Source organism: Chiloscyllium plagiosum, chromosome 17, assembly GCF_004010195.1.
Source record: "Chiloscyllium plagiosum isolate BGI_BamShark_2017 chromosome 17, ASM401019v2, whole genome shotgun sequence".
Classification (NCBI taxonomy): domain Eukaryota; kingdom Metazoa; phylum Chordata; class Chondrichthyes; order Orectolobiformes; family Hemiscylliidae; genus Chiloscyllium; species Chiloscyllium plagiosum.
In genome coordinates, this window is record NC_057726.1 from 37,231,884 (window position 1) to 37,244,410 (window position 12,527).

Below are 12,527 nucleotides of genomic sequence, written 5' to 3' on the forward strand. Positions count from 1 at the left end.
ATTTTCAGGCAAAAGGTAGGGTTCTACTCGGCTGTAAAATAGTTCCAACTAACACCATTGCTGACTTCTTTGATTAGTGATTAAAAAAATTTTAAACGTCAAAATTATGAAGAAGAAAAAGAAGGGAGAGGGATTAAGGAGAGGGAATGAAATGAGATGGATTATCCGGGTAAAACATTGACAGACTTGACCATTTCTGGACTACAGTATTCTACGTGTTGCCTCAAACAAGAATTTCTTGGCACATATTAATAACTTCAGGAGCAGAATGTACCACGAGACCCACTCTCCAATTTCACTCAGTTAAACTGGGTATGCACTCTTCAAAGGGCATGGTTTAGATGAGAAGATTTACATCCCAATAATGATCAATTGCTCTGTCCTTGCAGAATAGTGACATTTTACCAGATTGTCAAAATAATTGCATTTATTTTGGATCACAGAACACAACTTGGATACAATATCATTGTTGTACAACATTGTTGAATATAACTGAAACACTCTTGCAGTCCTTATATCATGTGATTGTCAATGCAGAATTCCCTGGCAGAGATTTGCTTCTTATACTGTTGTACAAAGTGGCCAGGACAGAACAATAAGGTCCTGGCTCAGGTTCTAGTTTCTGTAAAGTCTGTTAATTGCAGGATTCTCACTGTATAAAGACCAGGCATAGCAAATTGGGTAGATTTCCTTTTCAACTGAATACTAAGGAGCAGGAAATACACGTGTTCAGTTGCTACTTGAGAGCATGTGCTCTGCACTGGGGCTTTCTGATTTGCTCCAATCAGTAAAACAGTGTGGATACCACAGAAGCATCCTTTGAACTTCTGAATTCATATCAATTAGAAATGTACAGGATTTAAATTGCATTGTTGCTGTTAGAAAAAAACATACAAGGTACTTATTTTAAGTTATTTTCTGCATTGTTCTAATACTGACAGCTTAACATTTGCGCTGGAAAAGTGCAGAGAGGAATGTGGTATAAGTGCTTTGGAATTTCTTAAGTGAATAGCGCTAGTCAAAGTTCTGAAACTCATCAAGAAAAAACAAAATACTTTAATCAAATACTTCAAATCAAAATAAAATTGTACATTTTAAAAAAATATAGTATTTATACATTTCATATTCTATTAAACCCATGTTATAAGCAATAACATTTAACAGAATGGAAGATATTGTCCTTGCTATTGTAAGACTAGCATTCATTAATCTTGTTCAGTGAAGTAAACTTGTCTGGCCCATAGGTTTGTGTAGCCCCGCAATAAGTAGTTCACATAAACATCCTCCAAAGTGGGATGAAGCATGGAATGTGTCATATCCAAAGAGCATACTTTATTTAGAAAAAGATATGTAAGAAACAAAGCATACATTTCACCCCAAGATACTTCAACTGAAGGGTGCTGCCTCGGCTGGGTGTTTACTATGGATACTTTCAGATGTATACCTTAAGCTGGCATCAACAAACCAAGACATCAACAACACAGTCCTCTTTTATGAGCCACTGTGTTTTAGGCAGTTCATTTTCAAAAGTGATTGCACTTTCTTAAAGACGAATCATATCATGGAACTTCCTCCGTGTCAACGAAGGTTTTCAGTTTGTCAATGTTGCTTTCTGGATAGCCATCTTTTTTTTTCTGGAGTCAGGAACACTTCCCATGGTGTAAACTCATTGATCCTGGAACAGTCGAGCAGAGTTTGTCCCTGAACCTGTTCATGCCAGACGAATGCTGAATTCAATAACAGCTTGTGTCTTAATGAAATACATTTTCTTGTCATATAGCTCCTGAACATGATTTAAGGCAAAAGATTAAAAGTTTCAGGAATGGAAGGAACACATACCACTAAAACAAAAACAAGATATTGAGGATGATAGAAATTTGAAATAAAAACACAAAGCACTGCAGAAACTTAGCGGGATTGGTAGCATCTATGGAGATAGAAACAGAGCTAACCTTTTGAGTCTGAATGCACTTTTCCTCAGAAGAAGTGTTGGACAGGATCCAAAGCATTAACTGTATTGCTGGCTCCACAGATGCTCCCAGACCTACACAGATTTTCCAGCACTTTCTATCTTAGAACAAAGGTCACTACTCTACAACAATGAACACTGCCTATCAATACATGATAGAATAACAGTGGTTTTGTTGTTCACCCACTAGAGTGACCCAAACAGAGCCTACATGTGAAGCTTCCTGCATACATTCCTGTAGCACAGCCAGGCTGCATCATTGTTTGAATGCATACATCTATTAGGCTACCTAACTAATCATATGCTCTGGCCTGAATCAGTGTTGGAGAATGATCTTCCTTTTAAGCTCCAAGTCATATTTATAGAAATACAAGAATCAGATCTAGTAACTGGATTGTATATTTCACTCAAATGTTTGCACATCTTTGATAACTGAAAAATGTGTTGCTGGAAAAGTACAGCAGGTCAGGCAGCATCCAAGGAGTAGGAGAATCGATGTTTCGGGCATAAGCAGACCTTGAAATATATCGTACATGTATACATGTAATATTTCATAGTTTGTGCCATTCTTTGCTAAGTTGAAACACAATCCGCACAAGAATTCTACCTCAGTATGACTAAATTGCTCAATGTCAGCTTCCATTTGAAACTGGCAGAGAAATCACACACAATGAAAATTGATCAAAACTGACCCTGGGGCATCAGCAGCAAACTGTAGACAGTAATTGGGTAGCTCATGCAGCTTATGGGTTGGAGGGTTTGAAATTTTAGTTAGCTTGGCCCTGGAGGTTTGCGAGAGGATATTGCAGACACAAGGCATGGAAAGGCCTATTGAATCTGAAGCAGCACCCGCCTGGAGAATTTCTCTGTGAACAGGACAACGTCTGCTTCACCTAGTTTTACAGAAATTAAAATCCCAAAAGAAAAATTCCTCCCCTGTTTTTGTGGTTACCCTGCAATCCATGTAAAAGTCCTAAATTAGCCATTAAAGTTCCAGAACAGATAGACATGCATAAAGTGTGCAGCTGACAATCATTTTGCAGCCCTGTTCAAAATGAGCACCAAGACCTAAATTTTGAACATTCACGGCATTTGGCTGGTTACTAGGACACTACGAAGTCACTGTGCTCTTCTAAGGATCTCTGGTATAAAACATTGCTGCTGGATATCTGTACCCCAGTGCTCACTGTCAATCAGAAAAGAGACATACATCTGTCCAATTTGCATCTCCACAGTTTCAATCCACAAGTAGAGATGGCCTCACAGCATAAAATGGCTCCCAATTCAACACTTAGGGGATGTTTCTATTTCTCACAAAGTAATAAAAAGTTTGACTATTGTTCTTTACCAATTATTTGTTGGTCTAGAAAGTAAAGATTGATTCTTTCTTTAAATAACTAAAATTCTGATGGAATGTTAATGGTGTGCTAATCCATGCATAGATTTCCATCTTTACTGTCCTCTTTAAAATTGTCAGTATAAGAGTCCATATTGCAACATAGGTATTTTTTTCTGTTGTTATTTTAGCATTGGTTTCTTTTTTCCTTGCTGCTTTCAAACTATCAGACTTGTATGTTTAGGTGGGTTTTCCACAAAGAAAGAGCCATGAGGTCATTCTTGTTTGTGTTTTGTATGCCAAAAAGCAAGTTGGCAGAACAGACTGATGTCTGGGCACAGGTATGTCTTCATTAGCATAAAAAGCTGCCATTTCCCCCTTTTTGTTTGTACTTAGCCTGAATATTATTTTAGTAGATTTCAGCTATGCTGCAGCACTGTAGAAGACCAATTTTTTAAAAGTGGATTATCTGTGATAATCCTATTTAAAAGAGAGAGACTCTAGATAAGATAGGTGTCCTGAAATTTATCAACAATATTAACTGTTTAGATTGTTAGCATATCACATATTTAAACATAGTCTGAGTGTTGTGCTTAATGATATTATGTACCTTACATACGCATAGCTGATTGACTGAACACACTACACTGATGTCAATGCACCAAGGGTCTTTTAGAGGTTAGGTGGACACCTTTATTTTGGAACATCACATATTATGACATCATATAATATCTTAAGGTACACACGCATTAACATAACCCTGACCTTATGTTTCTTACCAGCAGGGACTGCTGGCACTTTCTAGAAGTATTCAGTTCAGAGGGTGCCCCAGCATTGTTGTCAGGATGGCAGGTGGGAGGGTGAGTTTGATCGTAGAATTGGAAAGGTGGCTAGTGGTCCCTGAGAACAACCGACAAGCTGAAAACAGGGTTCCATGTACAACCTGAAAGATTCCATTACCCTTGGAAAATCATTGCCAATTGCTTAACAACATCAATTGGCTTTCACTACTGCTTGCTAGGTTACCATCAGCACTTTGAACGTGCCTCTGGACAGGGTGGGAGGTACTGAGATTGTCCAGTCAAATGTTAATCCCTTGTATCCAATCCTATACCCAAAGACCTGATAAAATTCCTTTTCATGTTGCTTCTATAATCCTGACAAGGACACAAAAAGAAGAATTATGTTTTTCAGGGCTGATGAGCTTTACTCACCAAGCACATTACTTTTGTACTGATAATATAAACACACAGAAGAAAGTTTTACCTTTAGCTGCACACCTGTACAAGGTACATACCTATGCATTTAATTCTCCCAAATTAATTCAGTCGAATATTTGGGTTTTTATGATTGGCATTTTTCAGTCTTTCCTTTCCATCATTTGAGATGTTATTCACCAGAATCCTAAAAGAGAAAGACATCTAATGATTCTAAAAGTAAGGATCAAAAGTCTTCAGTTCTTCAATGAGTAAAAGGGCTGAACACCAGGATAATGAAATGAAAGACCATTTTGTAAAGGCTGTGTTTTCTCTGTAGTTCTTTCTTCATCCACAGGGAGGAATTATGTACCTTTTTTTTATTTTGTTCTTGGATGCAATATAGAAAAGCAAATGAAGTGGGAAATCTCGTGTATAAAATAGTGCACACCCAATTTTCTTTTTGGCTTAAGTGCAGCCACAGAAAACTCTGCTTTAAATGTGACCAGAGCATGTATTTTTAAAAAGAAAACTACTTCCATTCCAAGTGGCAACTGTAACATCTTTTAACTTGTTACAACAAACACTATAAATGATACATGATTTCTTCTGACGCTGCAAAAAAGTCATGAGAGACTGTGTAAATATGTCAGTATAATTATTATATAGTGGATGTTTTGAGGCGATTCTGAACTAACTATTTCAAAGAATAAATGTGTCCTCCTGTTGATACCTGAAATAATTCCGCAGATGCTGATCTTCCATCACCATTCACACTTTAGTTACATGTAGAAAGTTCTTGTCACTGATCCAGCTTCCTCAGAGCCAGCTCAGAGTGAACAAGACATCTGGCACTCCTGTTCTTATCTGTAAGCCAGGGCTCCCTGTTTGGACATGATCAACAGCCCCAAACAGAAACTCATATTCTATGATATCTATCTGGCGTTACATTCACTTCAATACCGAACGTGAGCAGTTCTGTTCAACACTGCGTTATTGCAATGTGGTTTTTTCAACACAGACTGAAATTAACTTTTATTTATTTTTAACTAGAACTAATTATAAATATTAAGTTATTTGCCAGTTAAGTAAAATAAACATACCAATTATATCTTACACTTCTCTTTTAACTCAGTAGCATTTTAAAAAGGAACTTTAATTCCTTATCACAATGTGAATCTCATTCTTAATAAAACAAAGATCAAATTTTAAAATTTGTCTGTTATTTTTGCCTCGCTTTCCAGTGGGATCACAGCATAGACACACCGATAAACAGAAACGTTAGCATAGGAGTTGACATTTAGTCCACTGAGATTATATCACCATTCACTGAACTTAGGATCGATCTGTGAACTAACTATATTTACCTGCCTGCATTCCATATTCTTTGGTGAATGAAAATTGATTACTCTCAGTTTTGAAATTAACATTTAATCCAGTATCGATTACTTTTTGTGAAAGAAAGAGAGGGTGAAACCTCTAGCACCTTTTTCATGAAGAAATGTTTCCTAATTTCACTCCTGAAAAATTGTGCCTACCTTTTTTTTTACTATGGTCCTAGATGAATACAACATAGCTAGTGAAGATACTTTCTCCCAATCTATTTTACCAGTTTTTCTTAATACCTTGAAAACTTCAGTCAAATCACTCTTAAATATTCCAAATTCTAGGGAATACAACATAAATTTATGTCACTTCACCAAGAATTTACTCTTGATGTCCAGGTATTATTCAGATACAGCTATAATGCACTGAACCAAGACCAATACCATATATCCACCTAGGGTGTGTTGCTCAGAACTGGTCACAGTGGTCTAGGTGTGGTCTAACCAGGATATGTATAGCTATCTTTCACCCTCTTGCACTCTGTTCCAGTAGAAATAAGACCGTATTAACTCTTTTAGCTATTTTCTGAAACGGTTTATATCTCTACATTCTGCACCCCATTTCATCAGGTCTCTTTGGATGTCCGAGAGTTTTTAGCTTTTCACAGGTTAGACAGTGCTCTGTTTTATTCTTTTACATTTGACGATACTGAAATCCGTTTGCCACCATTTTGCCAATTCACCTAAATGATCAATATTTCTTTTGCATTTTCATTTACACTGATTACAATTCTACACATCTTTGTTTCATCATCAAGTCTGATGAAGAAGCTTCAAAATACAATCTTCTAAGAAAATGCCAGCCTTCTATCTATGACTGTAATCAACTAAAAAATTGCAAAGAAAGAACATTTTAATAAATGAACAATAAAACAAAATTCTTACCACAACTCTTCAAGTGTGTCATTCACTTCTAAAGCACTTCTAAAATAATCGCTCCCTTTCTCACTGATACCATTGTCTCCGAGTCTACAAACAAATATTCTCCATTGTATTAATGAGCACCCACAAAGTACAGCAATATGTACAATGAAATCCCTTAAATATGAAAATGTATGAATCACAGATACGCATAACAACAAGAAAATAATAGAGCACTTTTAAAGGAGCCATTCTCTTAAAAATGAATAATGACCTGCCTCCAGCCAAATTAATTCTAAGTAGGAAATCAGATGGGGAATTTGCTGAACCACCACTAACTGAGGCTTTTAACTGGGAAACTGATACTCACGTAAGCCTCTCATAGCACCACCGCTGGTATTCACCCAGTGGTGAGGCTAGGTGGAGTGGTGCAGAAGGAGATCTGACCACGTTCGGAGCCCACCGAACGAACCTTAACCGGGTGTGTATGCGTGTGTGTGTCCATCCTTCCTCATTGTACTAATTCAAAGGACCAAGCATCACGACTCAGTACTCCAATGAAAGACTCATCTCTGTCCTATTTGCCAATCCTTCTCCCATGCAGCCCACCACCGCCTTGGCCTGTGCCTAGTGGGTACGTGAAGCAGCAGATACTAGCTCCCTTGTGTCATTTAATAATTAGCACTGCTGGCTTCTGGAGGGTAAGCAGTTCTTGCTGGGTGGGACGTCTGCCGTTTGGGTCCTTGATTCTGGGAAAGGTCCACCACTGCCCAGTTAAATGATTGATCAGATTTAACAACAAAGATGGGACAGATGGTTTGCGCATGTTTCCAGCTCGCAGGTGGCATTCCCAATGCCTCTGTCCAATGTAGCCAAAGCTCACTGCAAACATCAGCCAGGCTCAGCCCATGAGCACACAGACAAGTGCTAAACCACCAAGCAATAAAAAATGTGAGTAAAAGCAAACTTAAAAGCTCACCTGAAAATAGGTGAACCTGGGAGAGATTGGGATTGGAAAAAACATTCTTCTGCGAGTGTACATTTAAGCACTTACCTTAGTTCAACCAAGCTGCGATTTTTTTTCATTGCTTCTGCCATATACATTGCACCTTCATCCCCGATCTTGTTAAATTGCAAGCTGAAACAGGACACACATATATTTAATTTCCCTTCAATAATGAGAACAGCCCTCTTGGCACCAAACTAACTCAATTCATTAATATTTTGAGCAGTTTGGGAAAAAAAGGAAACTCATTACACTCCTCGGTTCAATCTTCAACATATATTAAGTTAGCTCATTTAACTTGAGGTGGTCATGGAGCATTGGTTCATAGCCTGTAGGTGAAAGAGTGATAATGAAATTGAACCAGGCTTTCTAGTTTTTGAGCTAGTGACTTCTACACTGCCACCTATTGATGAGGAGGGAAGAACAGCTTCAGGTATAGTTGTAATAATGGCTGTGAATATTAGAGATTCATGAATGAGGAAATGCATCCATAGCATGATGGAACCATCCTGTGCTTTCAGAAAGGGAGGGGGAAATGGGGATTTAGAGAAAGGAAAGTTGAATTCTTGAGGGGTAATGGTGCAGTGCTTTGGAACATCAAGCGCTCTACCATTCATTTGTAGAGTGCAGGACCACAAGTATCTCGTCTCATATGGTGGGAACCTTTCTCTGGCCAAGCAAAATGAAGACCATGAATAAAGAGAAAAAGCTCCAGAATTCCTCAGGTGGGAATGATCTCATTAATTTGTAAGGTAGTTTTATTTGCATGGATCAGGTGTAAGGCTGTTTTTGAAAACAGTTTCTCCATTGTTGACAGTAACTTTGGTGCTCATTTTCCCTTTGTAATGGAAATTTCCCAATGCCATTTGCTACTGCCCCAGGCAATTAGTTCTATAGACAAGGGTGCTAATTTGCGCTACTATTGGGGTCCATAGTCAATCCTGTGGAAGCCAATATACCAGCACTCTGTGGACCACCTATTATCAATATACAGTCACATTGCAGCATTGTAGTGAGAGCTCCTAGCTTAAGGAAAGCCAATCAACTGTTCTAACAGTGAGTACTTTTAACTTAGCAAAGGACATAACTTCCTCTGAGGTATTGAGGAAATGGGTGGTGACAGAGTATGTCTTCCAGTGGGTTCAGGCCCTATTTTTAAATAAACACATTTAGAGAACAGTTCATATATTAATAAATTAATAATGTAATTGTGTCTCTCATTATACCTGGGTGATACAGTTACTTTTATCTTAGGTTTATTAAATAATGAAACACACAAGTTAATTTGTCAACAGTCCAGGAAGCAGAGTATTGAGAATTCCTCTTCATCAAGATAAGGATCCACAATGGACTTGAAATGGGAACCATGAACAGTGCTGTCATGAAATTTAGTAATATCCACGGGTAGTGCACACAAAATTTGAGGAAACAATACCCGAAAACTCGCAACGTTGTGTTCATCTCCAGGGCTTCAGCAATCGAACGGGCACCTTTAGCTCGGACAGAATTTGCCCTTAATCTAGTGAAATCAGAGAGATTTTGTTAAAATAAACAAAGTAAAACCATCAGTCATCATAACAGCAGTTAATTTTGTTAATAAATTCTCTTGCAAGTTTGACAAACATTTGATTTTGCTAAGTTGAATACATACCCCAATGTTTTCAGACTACTGTTTGTTTTCAATGCATCAGCTATTTGAGCTGCTCCTTTTTCCTGTATGGAGTTGTGCTTTAACCTGTGAAGATTCCAGATATTCAGACAGTATAACATTTGTATCATTTGCTTGGACCTGAAGCTAGCAATACACAAATATCCATGGACACTGTAGTCCATCAGGTCACTGATAGCATCTGATTTACTTATAACTGATTTGGAAATTTCCCAATTAATTTAGGACGCATGGCATACAGGGAAATTATTTATTGCAGTTAAACAGAGAAATGCAAGCTCTTACAGTACAAAACACATCAGAAACAGTTATTTTCATGTGCTAAACATGTGTTAATTTAATGTTGCATTTATTAAACTGCTTTTAACTTGAATCAGAAACACAATGGTGTAAATACATTTTGGAGTTACTTAATTTTGAGAATCAAGATTATTATTTACAACCAGCTAAAACTAATGATATGATATATTCGAAAAATAAGCAAGACTGGTCATCGTCTTCTATTATAAAAATCAATTAGAGCCATAGTCATAGAGATGTACAGCTTCGTTCCAACTCATCCATGCCAACCAGATATCCCAATCCAATCTAGTCCTATCTGCCAGCACCTGGCCCATATCCCTCCAAAACCCTGCTATTCATATACCCATCCAGATGTCTTTTAAATGTTGCAATTGTACCAGCCTCCACCACTTCCTCTGGCAGCTCATTCCATACACATACCACCCTCTGCGTGAAAACATTGCCCTTTAGGTCTCTTTTATATCTTTCCCCTCTCACCCTAAACCTATGCCCGCTAGTTCTGGACTCCCCTACCTCAGGGAAAAGACTTTGTCTATTTATCATATCCAACTCCCTCATGATTTCATAAACCTCTATAAGGTCACCCATCCTCCGATGCTCCAGGGAAAACAGCCCCAGCCTGTTCAGTCTCTCCCTATAGCTCAAATCCTCCAACACTGGCAACACAATTGTAAATCTTTTCTGAACCCGTTCAAGTTTCACAACATCTTTCCGATAGGAAGGAGACCAGAATTGCATGCAACATTCCAACAGTGGCCTAACCAATGTCCTGTACAGCTGCAACATGACCTCCCAACTCCTGTACTCAATACTCTGACCAATAAAGGAAAGCATACCAAACGCCTTCTTCACTATCCTATCTACCTGCAACTCCACTTTCAAGGAGCAATGAACCTCTACTCCTAGGTCTCTTTGTTCAGTAACACTCCCAAGGATCTTAACATTAAGTGTCTAGGTTCTGCTAAGATTTGCTTTCCCAAAATGCAGCACCTCACATTTATCTAAATTAAACTCCATCTGCCATTTCACAGCCCATTGGCCCATGTGGTCAAGATCCCGTTGTAATCTGAGGTAACCTTCTTCGCTGTCCACTACACTTCCAATTTTGGTGTCATCTGCAAACTTACTAACTATACCTCTTATGCTCACATCCAAATCATTTATATATATGATGAAAAGTAGTGGACCCAGCACCGATCCTTGTGGCACTCCACTGGTCACAGGCCTCCAGTCTGAAAAACAACCCTCTACCACCACCTTCTGTCTTCTACCTTTGAGCCAGTTCTGTATCCAAATGACTAGTTCTCCATGTATTCCATGAGGTCTAACCTTTCTAACCAATCTCCCATGGGGAGCCTTGTCGAATGCCTTACTGAAGTCCAAATAGATCACACCTACCGCTCTGCCCCCTCGTAAATTCTCTTTGCTACTTCTTCAAAAAACTCAATCAAGTTTATGAAACATGATTTCCCACGCACAAAGCCATGTTGACTATCCCTAATTACCTTTCCAAATACGTGTACGTCCTGTCCCTCAGGATTCCCTCCAACAACTTGCTCACCACCGAGGTCAGGCTCACTGGTCTATAGTTCCCTGGCTTGTCCTTACCACCTTTCTTAAACAGTGGCACCATGTTAGCCAATCTCCAGTCTTCCGGCACCTCACCTGTGACTATCGATAATACAAATATCTCAGCAAGAAGTCCAGCAATCACTTCTCCAGCTTCCTACAGAGTTCTAGGGTACACATGATCAGGTCCTGGGGATTTATCCACTTTTACATGTTTCTAGATATCCAGCACTTCCTCCTCTGTAATATGGACACTTTTCAAGATGTCACAATCTATTTCCCCACATTCTATATCTTCCATGTCCTTCTCCACAGTAAATACTAATGCAAAATACTCGCTAAGTATCTCCACCACCTCCTCCACACAAAGGCTGCCTTACTGATCTTTGAGAGGCCCTATTCTTTCCCTAGTTACCCTTTTGTCCTTAATGTATTTGTAAAAACCCTTTGGATTCTCCTTAACTCTTTTTGCCAAAGTTACCTCATGTCCCCTTTTTGCCCTCCTGATTTCTCTCTTAAGTATACTCCTACTGCCTTTTCTACTCTTCTAAGGATTCACTCGATCTATCCTATCTATACCTGACGTATGCTTCCTTCTTTTTCTTAACCAAAACCTCAATTTCTTTAGTCATCCAACATTCCCTCTACCTATCAGCCTTTCCTTTCACCCTAACAGGAATATACTTTCTCTGGACTCTCATTATCTTGTTTCTGAAGGCTTCCCATTTACCAGCTGTCCGTTTACCTGTGAACATCTGCGCCCAATCAGCTTTTGAAAGGTCTTGCCTAATACCATCAATGCTGGCCTTTCTCCAATTTAGAACTTCAACTTTTCTTGTACACACTTAACAAATTCCTCTCCATCTAAACCCTTAACACTATGGCAGTCACAGTCTATGTTTGGAAAGTTAAAATCACCTACCAGAACCACCCTATTATTCTTACAGATAATTGAGATCTCCTTACAAACTTGTTTCTCAATTTCCCTCTGACTATTAGGGGGTCAATAATACAAGCCCAATAAGGTGATCATCCCTTTTTTATTTCTCAGTTCAACCTAAATAACTTCTCTGGATGTATTTCCAGGAATATCCTCCCTCAGTACAGCTGCAATGCTATCCCATATCAAAAACGCCACTCCCCTCCCTCCTCTCTTGCCTCCCTTTCTGTCCTTCCTGTAGCAATTTATATCCTGGGACATTAAGCTGCCAGTCCTGTCCATCCCTGAGCCAT

The 12,527-nt window shown here is 38.7% G+C and overlaps 1 protein-coding gene across 4 annotated transcripts in view; it reads right to left on the reverse strand.

Moving 5' to 3' along the window:
• Nucleotides 1–417: 417 nt before the first annotated feature.
• Nucleotides 418–12,527, reverse strand: part of LOC122558376 (NLR family CARD domain-containing protein 3-like) — a 44,021-nt gene continuing 31,911 nt past the window's right edge. For 3 of the 4 annotated variants that reach the window (XM_043706881.1, XM_043706884.1, XM_043706883.1), the window contains 6 exons: nucleotides 9,405–9,488; nucleotides 9,189–9,272; nucleotides 7,802–7,885; nucleotides 6,772–6,855; nucleotides 4,603–4,709; nucleotides 418–1,783 (listed from right to left, as the gene is read on the reverse strand). In XM_043706881.1, the coding sequence (XP_043562816.1) occupies nucleotides 4,625–4,709; nucleotides 6,772–6,855; nucleotides 7,802–7,885; nucleotides 9,189–9,272; nucleotides 9,405–9,488 (421 nt within the window). In that variant the 3' untranslated portion in view covers nucleotides 418–1,783; nucleotides 4,603–4,624. The remainder of the gene's footprint in view (nucleotides 1,784–4,602; nucleotides 4,710–6,771; nucleotides 6,856–7,801; nucleotides 7,886–9,188; nucleotides 9,273–9,404; nucleotides 9,489–12,527) is intronic. The other variant, XM_043706882.1, reaches the window with a different exon arrangement.